At 31.1% G+C, this 14350-nt stretch overlaps 1 protein-coding gene across 1 annotated transcript in view; it reads right to left on the bottom strand.

Moving 5' to 3' along the window:
- Window positions 1-184: 184 nt before the first annotated feature.
- Window positions 185-14350, bottom strand: part of LOTGIDRAFT_219632 (hypothetical protein) — a gene marked incomplete at its 5' end in the record, with an annotated part of 33434 nt that continues 19268 nt past the window's right edge. The window contains 25 exons of the mRNA XM_009063073.1: window positions 185-1273; window positions 1444-1547; window positions 1795-1972; window positions 2538-2690; window positions 3021-3251; window positions 5250-5387; window positions 5614-5799; window positions 6120-6281; window positions 6588-6788; window positions 7582-7743; window positions 7971-8147; window positions 8346-8438; window positions 8634-8879; window positions 9209-9620; window positions 9787-9920; window positions 10272-10463; window positions 10663-10816; window positions 10943-11106; window positions 11355-11469; window positions 11768-12019; window positions 12185-12327; window positions 12546-12749; window positions 13039-13179; window positions 13569-13758; window positions 14011-14240. Of these exons, the coding sequence (XP_009061321.1) occupies window positions 1067-1273; window positions 1444-1547; window positions 1795-1972; window positions 2538-2690; window positions 3021-3251; window positions 5250-5387; window positions 5614-5799; window positions 6120-6281; window positions 6588-6788; window positions 7582-7743; window positions 7971-8147; window positions 8346-8438; window positions 8634-8879; window positions 9209-9620; window positions 9787-9920; window positions 10272-10463; window positions 10663-10816; window positions 10943-11106; window positions 11355-11469; window positions 11768-12019; window positions 12185-12327; window positions 12546-12749; window positions 13039-13179; window positions 13569-13758; window positions 14011-14240 (4569 nt within the window). The 3' untranslated portion in view covers window positions 185-1066. The remainder of the gene's footprint in view (window positions 1274-1443; window positions 1548-1794; window positions 1973-2537; window positions 2691-3020; window positions 3252-5249; window positions 5388-5613; window positions 5800-6119; window positions 6282-6587; window positions 6789-7581; window positions 7744-7970; window positions 8148-8345; window positions 8439-8633; window positions 8880-9208; window positions 9621-9786; window positions 9921-10271; window positions 10464-10662; window positions 10817-10942; window positions 11107-11354; window positions 11470-11767; window positions 12020-12184; window positions 12328-12545; window positions 12750-13038; window positions 13180-13568; window positions 13759-14010; window positions 14241-14350) is intronic.

The raw sequence follows: 14350 nt of genomic DNA, 5'->3' as shown, positions 1-14350 counted from the left end.
TACGTTATCATATTGCTAGTTGAATATTTTATGAATTAAATGGTTAAAGAGAATTCTACAATATTTGCTATAATGTAGACTTTTCATAGTACGGAAAGCCAATTTGTTATTGAAATGGCATTGAGTTATAAATATCACCTTGATATCCTTGTGGTGTTTTCCAGTGTAAATCAAACAACCACTTATATCTGCTTATAAATTTTATTTTAGATCTCAAACCACATTAAATAGTAATTAAAATCTAGAAATTTCTAAGCACTTATTGACAGCTTGGACTCTCATTCTCTAAAATACTAACATTCAGAAACATTCTTATCTGAAAACTAGCTAAAGATTGAAAACAATGGTGTAGCCTAGATATGTACAGAGCTGTCAAGTTTACATGCTCTTATTTTGTTATCTTGTTTTCTTTCTAGAATTTTAAAGAAAACAGTGGACAAATAGCTTAAGTCATTCTGCCTTGAATACATGAAAATAGGCTAGGCATTACTGTAACAACTGATGGCAGATTGTATGTTTTCTCTTATACAAATTTAAGAGTGAATCACAAAAGCTTAATAAAAATAAAAACTTGAAAAATCAATAAATAAAACTAATAAATATATTTGATTTGAATTAATCATGTATATATACAATAATATTTTTTATCACAGATATATTTTACAGTCAGCAGTATAAACTATTTATATAAAACAAGACAGAAATCATCAGTCTGTAAACTGATTTAATGAACTCTGCTATTTAAATATTTTAATTTTCAGGAAAACAGTAATTTGGAATTTTCAGATGAGATCATTCTATCTTTTTTGGAAAAATTAAGTTATCAGCAGTTAAAAACAACAAGAGAAACAATTCCAGCCTTAATATCTTATCCAATTGTTTCATATGCATAATGCTGACACACAATATAAGTAAGGACATTATAAAAAATAATTCAAATATAGGAGCTGCTTGGACGGATATAGATATACAAATTTAAAGAAGCCTTTCTCAAGACTTAATTTAAAAATAAATTTTGGAAACATTTCCTCATAATCACAGTGAGATTTGGTCCCATAAAACAGTTTTAGTTATCTAATTGACAGAGTAGAGCTGTTCCACGCCCCACCCAGTGTTTCTGTGGTTTATTAGATGGAATCATCATGCCAATAACAAAGTTTGTAGAATGACCAGTGGTGGACAATGTTCCTCGCCGTTCACTTGTTTTGTATACTGGACATTTATAGGAATTATCTTCCACAAGATCAGATCTTTTGATTGGTTTAATCCACATCTAAAAATAAATCAAATAGTTAATTTACAGAAATCATATAGGATTTAGTTAAGAATCACAATCAAATCCATCAGAACATGATAGCATATCTTCAGTTTCGAGCATTTCTGCCTTGGATATGACCAAACAGATGAAATCATTAAAAGAAAATATAGGTTTTCAATACATACCACTGGCATACTGTCAAAAAGAACTTTAGGAAGAGATTCGTTCAGTTTTTTTGTTTTTCGATCCCATCGTGCTCCTTCCAGAAATAATCCATATACATACACACCTATTTAAATGGAAAATTACATTAAAAACAGTTCATGGTTAGTGATAAATAATGTGATGCACTCAATAGACAAAAGGATGGAAAAATATGCATTTGATTTAGTTTCAGTAAGAAAGATTCATATATATATATTGATGATTTGACATTATCATTTATATTTTTCATGTCAAAATCTCGGTCTATCCAGTTCAATACTCCGTTTAATTCTTATATTAAGACAAACTTTATTAACAGTATAACTTCATACCATCATCAGGTGCAACTGGATATTCTTTATCTTCTAATACTTCATAGTCAAAACCTAGTAAATCTATAGGTATTGTGTATTTTCTGGCATAATTTTGTTGAGCTCCCGTCAAGAAAGCTTGTGTGAAGAAAAACCCTGATAGCCAGAAGGTACTTGGTGGTCCATTATCATACCAATCCTACAGCAGAAAACAACATGATTATCTATTAACAAAAATGATCTACTAATTGTGGCATATATAAAGATTTGGTGGCCTTGAATAAGTAATTCTGTCAATCAGAATTAAGACCGTAATATTGTAATTCAAATGTCTCCCTTAATGGATGGTCAGAATGTTAAACATGGGATATAGTGAGATGTAGTCTATTCAGAGTTGACAAGTAGGAACCCCAATGACGTATGATGTGAATTTCGGCAAATCAATGCCAAGATGACAATAGCTCCAAGGCGTTCCTTCAGTACAAAGCTTAAGATAGAATGATGGACTAGTTTAACGTCTCCCTTATTTTTGTTACTTCTATTCATAGAAGTTTATAGACTTCAGACTTCTGATGCATGTCTGATTTTGATAAGTAAGATGCCTATTTATCTTCTGCGTAAATGGTTTAATCATGCTGGACCAATAGCAATTTGATATTATCTTTATCAACAAATATCATGCAATAATAGTAAACAACTTTCATCAACAATGCCAATCTTCAAACACAAAATATTTAAGATAAAATAGAAATAACAAGAATTACCTGTAAGAATTTTAATCTGGCTAAGAAATCAGTAACATAACTTCCCAATGGTTTTAAAGATGGATAAGACCTCTTCATCCACATTCCTGGTATTTTTCCCTTTAATATACTCAATACAACTTCTTCTAATTCTGCTGACATTACAACTAGACCCTGTAAATTAATTATACATCATTTCATCTAGAGCTGGATATTAATTACACAATCATAATAGCTAGACCCTAATATTAGTTATACAATCATTACAACAAGACCCTGATATTAGTTATACAATCATTACAACAAGACCCTGATATTAGTTATACAATCATTACAACAAGACCCTGATATTAGTTATACAATCATTACAACAAGACCCTGATATTAGTTATACAATCATTACAAGTAGACCCTCATGTGAGTTATACAAACTAGTGGTAATTTGAACTGCACTTCATTAAAATTTTCTAATCAAATAGTAAGAGGAAAGAAATATTTACCAACCTTAATGGCCTTTCTGATATTGGAAAGACTTGATCTGACAACTTCTACAAGACGATTAAAGCGAACCATTTCTTGAACTAATACAGTATTCATACTCTGTTTATAAGATGTAGGATATTTACGTAGAGCAGCATCATTGTCAAAATTCGGTGGTAATTTACTTAAAATATCTGCTGCTACTTCATCTACTACATCATCAGTTGATTTTCCACCTTCTGAAGATGCTTTAGCCTGAAATACAATCAGATCCTGTTCAGTACTTGTTTATACCATAACTTGAAAACAACATAATCTTGATATTTGTTTTTTTTTCTCAGTGGGTGACTCCATTTGCCATCTATGATCTGATGAAATTATTTTGCATCTCTTGTTCTGGGTTATTTAACATTCAACCAATCAAATGCTCTGTTTTATAAATTAATGAAATATTTTTTTGATCAACATATGTTGATGCTATAGGGTGCAACTTTCACAGAACAAGATATAAAGCAAAAACTCATCAGATCATGATTAACAAATGTAGAAACCTGTAGAAATGGTTATGCATTATAATGAAATTGAATTGAAAACATATTTTATATTGAATAATACCAATAAAAAATTGACAAATATATTGTTAAAAAACTTTGAAATGACAGTTTATTGTTTTCATAAAATATATAATGGTGATCTCATTCAGTATTTTTATACATTTGGCATACACAAGTAAATAGTAACTAACTACTACTGAGCTAACATTAATCAAAATACATATCTCTACTATTCTTTGTTTGATCTATACTCTCTAATCTATATTATATTTTATCATGCATTAAAATTTCAAAAATTTGAATTTATATTTTGCAGTAAGCTTATATGTCAATCAATATAATGATATATTTCATGCTATTTGTCCAGTGTTGTGGAAATATTTTGCAATATCCAGGTTATGTGACTAGCTGTGGGCAAATGCAGCAAATCATTCAAAGGTTTTGTACCCAGAACTTCTTTTCAGCCTGCAAGGAGAAGGATCAAACACTTAAAGCCACACAAAGGGATAAAGTAAGGAGAGGGTAAGAGATAGTGAGTCCACTTTGTTTCTCCAGATAACTGAAGGATCTGTCTTTTTTTTTTTTTTGATTATTTCTCTAATAATGTCCACAAATTTATAAAAGATTCAAAATTGTTTACATCTACTTCTATGTGATAAATTTGAAAAGGTGAAAACATCCATGGCAATAAAAATTTTGATGAAATAAAAGGAAATATTCCGGTTGAAATTTGGTCAATACCGTGGGATTGTGAAGGAGAGAGTCACTGGAAGAGTTATATTTCTTTTTCTGAAAAATGTTCATTTGAAGAAATAAATATTGGAAAATGTGTGAAAATATATGGCAGCATGTGAACTTCAGCAGCCTTTGTATTATCATGGGAACAGGATGTGCTCCATTTAGGTCTGCAATAGTTTCAGTGCAGGGATTTTATCAGATTATAATGTGTTCAATAATTCATATTATATAAAGTGATAATATATTTAGGGGGAATGTTAAGGGATATTTTTTTTTTCACATGTTTTTTTGTTTATCCCCAATACCTGTTTATATTCATTATTATAGAGAAATTTTGTTAGATAACCTGGTCTCAAATGTTCAAAGCTTATTATATGCTACATTAATACAAGAAATGAAGAAATTATTAGTTAGATAAAAGAAAAGCATCAGAAGCTATACAAAGGGGAATATTAAATAAAGGATTAAAGAAATAAAGGAAAAATGGAAGTAATCTATGACCCCCTATGGAAAATTATGTATTAATTAGCTAAGGCAGACTGTTAAGTCTATTTCTAAGAATGGATTAAATAGCTAAAAGATGGAAATTTGAAACTTTCAAACTTGTTGATAGCTATCTTACCCTTTTCTGTTGAAAATATAGAAACATTGGATTAGCTCAGGCATTATCAATTATAATCATATGTCATGTAACAAAGAGATAAAATTTCTATTTCTGGGTCTCTTCAATAAGTAACATTTATCAATATTGTCACTGTCAAGTGCCCAGTTTAAAACATTGAAATACTAAGCTTATATAATAATCAGATAAAAAAGTTTGAGTTGGACACAACTGACAAATACACTAGCCCTTGCTGTCTTGACCTTGATGTCCAAGTCTTCAATGAGGCATAGTAAGATTGTATTGGTATTCCGGCAAGATATTGCTATAAAAGTGAATTATTATTAAGTAAAAGATTACCTGTGTCAATAGAATATTATCAAACAATAATTGTGTTTCTGTCTGATCTTTTTTAATATCAGCATTAGGATGCATACCAAATATCTCTGGGGATGGATTCAATGGTAGATTATGGGTGTAATTAATATAACTTTCATGCTGAAAAATACAAAAGTACATATTAAAATGATTCCTAATAACACAATATTTTACAAATTACGTTCATTTTTTTTTTTTTTTTAGTAAATTGATGATATGTTGGTAAACAAGTAAGATGATTTTATTAACTAATAAGACATATTTTGATTAATTTAAAAGAGTAGACTAATCATTTTCTCTACAAAAGATCAAAAGATTAAATATAAGAAAAAACCTCCAGACTTACATCTCCTTCTGGTGGTGCATAATAAATTCCAGAATGATCAAAATGATATTGATCATCTTCTGTAATTTCTTTACAGTAGAACTTATTTAATATGGTTAACAATGTACGTCTATCCCAATCATCAGTTACACGACCTCCATAATTACATTCTCCAGTTAAATATCGTAGAGCATCAAATTGTACAGTCTGAAATTAAAATCAGAAAAAGTTCTGTTTCCCGAAAAGTTTTCACTTTAGTAAGGATACCCATATTCTTTATCTGTATCTATAAGCTTACATTTAAAAGATGTAATAAAGATGTAGAAATATCAGTTCACTTGAAGAACATTAATAATTAACTTGTACCCCACAGTGAAGATAACTTTTTATTTTGATTCTCTAGTTAATGTTTATATCTAATGTCATGTGTTTGTTTTGTATTTTTTGGAAATGTTAACTCAATATATTATGCATTTTTTCTCTTCTGAACTTTGGCCTACTATCACCTTGTATTTTTATTTACTTACATCATAGTCATTTAAAAACATAGCAAGTTGTTGAGTACTGATACGTAAATCAGTTTCGTTAAATTCATAGGGTATATTCCATCCTAGTGGACCAAATTTACGTCTTTCTTGTACCAAGGCATGGAAGAAACATAAACCATACAACATCTTCCTAAATTCTTTCTAAAAATACAAAATAAATAATAGACATCAGATCACAAATATATGGGACATAGATTTAGGATTTGCTATTTTATTAACAAATTTCTGTGCTGTTAATTAGTATTGCTAAAATTTGGTGTGTTCTGTAGCCATAATGGAATTAGGTACTGTATTATAGCCGTGCGAAACAGGATCATTGGATTAACAGAATCAATATTCTGTTCTGAGTCAGAAGCGTGTGGATATCAGGGTTTCTGGAATCTGGATTATCAGCAACCAGATCAATGCAGCTCCACACTACATGAATTTAATCAGAAATTGACTTACTTCTAATTTGACACCATTAAAGAATTCTGGGTCAGATATAGGATCTGACATGTAAGATTTAATAATATTAAATCGTAATCCTTTTGGTGGTTCATTGGTCATCTTGACACCATTTTGTAAGATGGATACTGGAAAAGTTGTTGATGGGTAACTTGTCAACCACAACCGGAAATCAGGATGAGTTGTTTCAGGATTTAATTCCTGTAAACAATCATTAATTATCATTCATAAACTGAATCTTCTAGACTGTGACAATGTTTCCAAAAAACTCATATACATATCCTTAATTTAGTTGACACGAGGATTAGACTAAAGCAAGCTCTCTATAAAACCTTTCAATATCCAGCATATATGTAATTTTGTAAGCTCATAGGTAAACCAATTTAGCACAGTTTCGATATAAAGATATATTCATACTGCAATTTGTATAAGTAATTGTATGTGTGTGAAATACTATTTCAATCATCTACTATACTAGCTGTTGTAATTAAATACAATTTGTGAAAGAAGAGTGAATGTTTTAAAAACTATCTATTTGTATATTAAGAATCTAAGCTCTTATATAACAAGTCTACTCATTCTTTCCTCATTTTAATATTGTAATATTTTAACCAGCATGCATGTGCTCCAGCAGGTACAAACTTATCCAGTTCGTCTGAGATAAGTATGTTTTCTAAATTAATTCAACTTCCTAATAAATTGTGAAAGAAAAGAAATTCTGTCCAATAAATTATAGATATTACCGTAATTTTATACATCCTCTTTATAAGTAAATTGTAATGTAACATTGAAATTTAACAAAAAAACAAAGTCAGTAATGGAAACAATTCATCACAAAAGAGAAAAGAACATTCATGTGGGCATATAAAACATTACAGCTGTTCTTAAGTCAAACCTTTCTGACATTACTGATCCTTATTAACAGCAAGGACAACCAGATTCTGTAAAGAATATTTTGAATATTTGGACATTAAAACGTTATAAATGAAATTACCTCACAAATCTTCTCAAGGGTAGGCATCCAGGATGCAGCCAGATGACAATTCTGTAACATGACCCATGTCCCCTCTTTAATACCTTTCTCTATCATTTTCAAAGCAATTGGACCTTGACCTTGACCCAAGGACAGAGAATCAAATTTGGCACCTCCAAAGCCCTGAAATTTATAAAATAATGTTAAAGTAAGATTCACCATGGTAGTTGATTTAGGTCATGTATATAATATATTATGTACATAATCTTCAGAAGTATAATCCCTTTAAGAATACCTTCAACTTGGAATTTTCTTTTTTTTCTCAAGAAATGCGAGTCGTTAATTTAACTTTCAAACATGGATAATTCTATTGAGCTGATTTCCCTAACTCCTACCAAAAAGCAACTTACCTGGTCATCTGCAAATTTCAATAAAGCAGCCATAGGATCAGCACCAGGAGATAAGATAAATAACAATGGTGCTATACAGGTACTGTCACCATAGGAACCAGCTAAATCAAACGGTGGAGGCTCAATGAATTTTTTACCAATTTTCTCTGTGACAAATTCTTGGACAGCTGGTATGACCTATAATACATAATATACCTATACAATTAAAACAAAGTAAACATTGTTTACATGATTATGACAAATTATAAACTTGACAAAGTAAAGTTTCCTCAACCAAAGAGTAAGCTATTCTCATTCAAGAAAGACTCTAAATTGAAATCATGTTACAATAATAAAGTATTGATCACATCTATTATAGATTATTATAAAACAAACCTTATCTGGTCGTAGACATCTCAGAACTAACATTTTCTGGAACATTCCAAGACGATCATTCCACTCCCCTGGATGCTTTTCATGATGTGGCTCCTAAAAAAAGTTAATGAATATATGAACTGTTTTTCAGACCTCAAATGTGGTCAAGGAATAACAATATTTCGAAAGCTCATTAGAATTCAGTTTTAAGTGCAAACATGTTGATTTTGTTGGAAAGAAGGTGAAACATATTCTAAAGATCTATACAGCAGAAGCCTGAGAAATTTCTAAACAAGATCATCAACTTACTGGGCTATCATAAAGAACCTTCCATGCATCTTTATAGTTGACAAACTTTTTACGAATATCTTTAAATCTGGGCATATCATCTAGACGACATAACTCATCCCAAGATTTACTGGGTAGCCATGTTGTTGGGTTGCTATGGGGATTGTCTAGGCCAATACCACCAGTCAGTAAGAATCGCCATTCATCATCATCAACCTCCTTGTTATGTTTCAAGATATTTACACACAGTAAAAATGAGAACAGTAACTGAAAAGAAATTAAACTGACTGAATATTCATTGTAAAAGAAAAAGGGACATCTTGTGATACTTCAGAACTGAAAAAAGCATTCATTGCCATAGAAATGTAAAGAATACATGGCCTACTTCGATCAGAAATATTTTTGCAAGAACCATTAAATAAACAATGTTTTCGATGAGTATGATAGCAAACAGTTGACTACCTCCTCCCACATATTTTACTAGAGTGATAAAACATTTTATATTAGCATATGGCCTATTACATTTTCATGTAAAATCATAAATAAATGACAATGAACTGAGCTACTAAAAAAAGATTCAATTTAACTCAACTCACCTTGTCCTTTTCAAACAGTGATCTACAGACGTTACAATACAAAGAGTATGTAAAGTGATTATGTAGATTTCCAAGGCGTGTTTCCAAGTCGTCTGATCTCTCTGCGTTTTCTATCGACATGACGAAAAGGTTAATGAACCATGTTAAGGAATATTGATACATAGGTTCAATATTTGCTAAATCTGCGATGGAAAAGAATAATATGGTGCTGTGAATGGCGATTGGTTTATATCCTAAACGAGCTGTATCAATCTTCTTTTCAGTTTCATCAGCAATGGCTTGTTTTTCAGAAATCTCGTTAGCCAGTTTCTTAGAAGATGACAAAACTTTAATGGCTGTTTCATCTTCTAGAATGTTTCCTTCTGAACTCGACAAAACTTCTAAAATCTTGTCTTCAATTTCTTGTAATTGTCTGAAATATGATAGAAAAAAAAAAAGATAACAAATTGCTGGTACAGGTCTGGACAAACAGTCTTACCCATTTAAAACTTCTAAAAAGTAATTAAGAATACAAATCTCTGAAAATAGACCTATATTGTAATTGAAATAGCAGGGCATAAAACAAATTAATAATTAACCTCTTATTATCTGCTGACTGGATAATCAAAGCATTCTTTTCTTCCTCCAATTCTGGTCTCTCCTTGGCAACCACAATACCTAGCAATTGATCTTCTAAACCTTCTGGTGTGATCATAAAATTCAACAATGTTACCTGAAAGAACATTTAAGATGTTTAAATTCAATTTCTAATATTTTGACTATTAGCTTATATAAATCAATTAAAATTTCAATCATTTGGGCAATTGAATAACTTTATAAGTGTGGTAATTCTTTTAAAAGGTATTGATCTAATGGGTTTGTGGTCAGATAACCTAAATGCAGAAACATAGTAACTGGCCTTAATCAAAGTAGACTTATTCTTATTCATTCATTAATCAATATATATACTTCAGATATTAAATTATCATTGGTCAACATGTTTGATATAGGGGTTAAATTCCCAATTTATGACATAAGTAAATGAAATCATTTGTAATAATTGATAAAGTAAAGAAGAACTTACTTTAACTGATGTTTCTGGTAAGTAATGTGGATTACGTAGTTTAGTTGTGATGTAGAATTTAAAATCTTGTGAATACTCTATAGTACTATCACCTAATTTAATACAAATACTACCACCCTGTTTAAATGTCTGTTTTAATAGTAGAGGTTCTAATAGTGGGTCCAATTCTTCTTGAATATTCTCAAGCAATACCTGATAAAAAAACATAAATTTATATCTTAATATTTCCTAGAACACATTCCAATTTGTATTTTTTCTTCTGGCTTGCAAAAAGGATTCCAACATTACTGTGTATCCAACTTTAACTAAGCTAAAATCAAGACTTCCTCAATATTAAATCAAACACATTTATAAGTTGCTTGCTAAATGAAGAAAAAGCTTCAATACTTACTGGAGTTCCAAACTGGATGCAATTCTCCAGAGTTCGAACAAAATCTGCATCACTGAGTTTTATCACATGTAAATTATTCGCTTTCTCCATATTCTTGACCCATTTATTAGCCTGACCCTGGGGATCAATCATCAAAGGCCAACGTCGTCCATTACTAAAATAAGTGAGAAAAATCAGCAAAATATAACAAACACAGCTGATCATGAATCTGTCACAAAAGTGCTTATGAAAACAACTAATACAATAGTACAGTGACATCAATCTACTCTACAAAACTAACCTGATAATGATTCCATTTTCCACAGAGAAATTATCAGTTGGTAATCCAGCAATATTCCAGGCTCGTATTTTAACAGGTTCTCCCAGAGTATTGACCAGTGAGAAATCATCAGAACAGGGAATACCATTACTCTTAATTTCCGATATCCATTGGGTAGATTGATCCTACAATAATAATATAACATTATGTTTTCTTCCTTCAATAATTTAAACTTTTTGATTAACAAGATTTGTTCTAATTCAAATCAAGTTTTTCAACTGTTTGATATAGTGTAATTCAATTTTTTCACTTGTAATTTCAGGAAATATCGTGGACAAGAAGCTTGGCCATGAACATACTGACAGTTTATTTGGAACTTTTATCACTCTTATGAGTTTCTTATTTACTATTAAAAGTTTTCTATGAAACTTACCATTCTAAAAGCTGATGTAAAGGCACCAAGATAAGCCACTATACCAGAAGAAACTAAAACATCACCAGTTAAATTGATGTATTTTTTCCCCAGTTCTCTAGCAGCCACACTCCATCTATAAACAGTACAGTTCTGATTAACACTCACACTTAGATTTCAAATACATTTAGTTTCAACCATAGAAACTATGCTGGGTATAGTTAGGAGCAGTGACAACTCTGACCATGTCTGGGGATCTTTGATCAGCCAGGACCTCTTGGTTTATAATCTCTTGTGCTCTGATAGAGTCTAAAGAATCTATCTCAAGAACTATCTAATATGCGAAATTAAGGTGAAGCCATGTTAATAAAAATTTGTGCAAATGAAGAAACAGCCACTAATAAGAAGAATGAGAAAGACATGAGTTCTATTACCTGTCTCTTTCACCACCAAGTCCACCAATCAACTGTTCAGCTCTCTCTAATTTCTTAGAACACAGATCTACTTCATTTTCTAAATCTACCTTCTTCTGTTTGTTTTTAGCTAGTTGTTCTTCTAGTTTGAATAACTTCTCTTGTACTTCTCGTAGAGAGGCACGTTTCTTTTCTAAGGATGCCATGGCAACATTCAATTCACCCTGGGCTTTCTTCAAAGCTTCTTTCTTAGGAGCAACAACTTTAGCAACTCTAAAATATTTGGAAGTTATATGTTTAAATAAAAGAGGTTGTGAGTGGAATAGAGAACTAACCCCTAGAGAGGGGAAATGAAACTAAATTAAGTTTCCATCGAAAAAGAAATATGAACCTGATGTTTTTTTGGTTATGAGGTAGATATTGATAATCAACACATACCTATCATAGACATCCATAGCTCTAGCCCATTTACACAGACCTTCACAAGCTGTGGAGGCTACTTTTACTTTCTCTGGATCAAAATCAGGATTTGTCATATACTTAGATCGAATAATTTTCATTATTGATACAGGGATATTATCCTGAAAAGATTTAATGAAAACCTCATACTATATTAATAGTGTAAATATGGAGGACACGAGCTATAAAACAATGCTACCTCTATACTCAAAAGTAGTACCCAAATATAAATATTGTCATACATCTCAAATTTAAGAAAAAAACATGCATCATCATTATTGAGTTACTTGGTTTATAAATCAAAGTACTCACTATTTTGAGTTATGATCAAACTTCATACCTTATCAAAATTGTATAGTGATTCTAAGAACTTCATGTCACCCAGTAATTTTTTGGATGGACCCCAGAAGTCTTCAATTTTCTTTCCTGAACCAGACGGGTCAGGTACTTTTTCAGCCTTGACACCTTTCAATACACAGATAGCTTCCATAACCAGACGTACACCAGCAGGTGGTGATTTCATACTCTTTACTAATGTTATATCCTAAAATAGATTATAATGGAGTTAGTTTAAAATCCCAGTCTTGCCCTGAATCTATCCAACCAGAATGTATTAAGTCTTATATTTAGCTGTTCAATGGTTTAATAATGATTCTACTTCAAGTCTATGCAGTTTCGTTTTGGTATGTTTTGAAATAAATAACTTGTTTAGATCAATATGGCGACTTTTAAGAAATTTGATTCAAATTATTGTGTCTGACTGCCATGGGGGCTGCTAGTAGACAAATTGTGGGGTGTGTATTTAAATTTAAATTGTGTAAAATATGTCAAACCTGGGGTGTGAGAGTATTTAAAGCAGCAATAGCAGCATTTAAAGCTGGGATAGCTTCACTTAGTTCACTATCACAGTCATCTTTGATGGCTTGGGCAGCTTTAGCTTGTTCATTAGCTACAGCTTCATCAGCTTTTACAACCTGTAAAACAAGAACATAGGTGTTTTACTTCTGTTTTAGAATGTGATTATAACAAGGAACATGACTGTCAATATACTTACCACCTCTAATTTAATTGTTATGTTGTTCACTTAGGGAAGAGACCAATTTTTTTCAAAATACAATACAGGGTTCAAGATTTAACTAACTATTTTTAACACCAAATTTTATTTTTAGCTAAACAATTTGGATTAGCATTTCCGAAAAATTCGAAAGCAATCTAGAATGTTCCAGTAATAAACCTTCACATACAATTTGATTTGATCGTCGTGATAAATTTTACATTTGGCTCATCAAAGGAAATATTGTCTTGCAAAAACTTACACACTCAACTTCAAATAAGGTTGAAAGCAGACTATGTTGGTACTTACCTTCTCAACCTTAGCTACTTCAACGGATTCCTTCTCAACCGTTATCATAATTTCTGCTACTTCTTTACTGGCCTCTACCAACTGAGGCTGCAGATCTGTCAACTCTTTCTGCATAACAGCTACTTGGGATGCTGCTGAATCTAATTTTTCTAAACCTACTTCATATCTCTGTTTCTGTTTCATAACTTCACTGTAATGTGAAGAAATTATAGAGCTAATTTGAAGTCGATCTAAATGAATCGTATAAATAGTATATCTTACTTATGTGCACCACAATGGATAACAAAAAACACCAGATCTGCAACAAATCTTTTGGTGTGAAGCCGGTATTTGACTAACTTTATAAATATGTATCACTGCAAATCAGTAAGCCTACTAGGCTTTTCAAAATCCACAAAGAAAACTATTGTATCACAGTAAAAAGGAACATTTATTAACTCACCCTCTCTTTTTATCCAGTAAAGTTTTAAATGTATTGATTAATTCTAGATAGGATGTAGGGGTCACATAGTTATGTCGTTCTAACTCAAGTAAAAATCTATCAGATAAATCTCGAGTAGAGGTATGGAATCTAATACACATACTAATACATCCATTCTTCTCAGCATCTGGCATTTCTATCTCTTCCAGGAACCGCATTGCTACAGCCTGTAAAGCATCTTCTGGCCAAGACTACAAATTAATGGCAAATCATAAATATATGTATAAAAACTTTTCAGATTTTGTTCAAATGGAAGCAATATTTTGTAATTTCTTTATGGTCAAAATACAACAATTACTCT

The sequence above is a fragment of the Lottia gigantea genome (assembly GCF_000327385.1).
Source record: "Lottia gigantea unplaced genomic scaffold LOTGIsca_55, whole genome shotgun sequence".
NCBI lineage: Eukaryota > Metazoa > Mollusca > Gastropoda > Lottiidae > Lottia > Lottia gigantea.
This window is presented reverse-complemented; position numbering and strand designations above follow the sequence as displayed.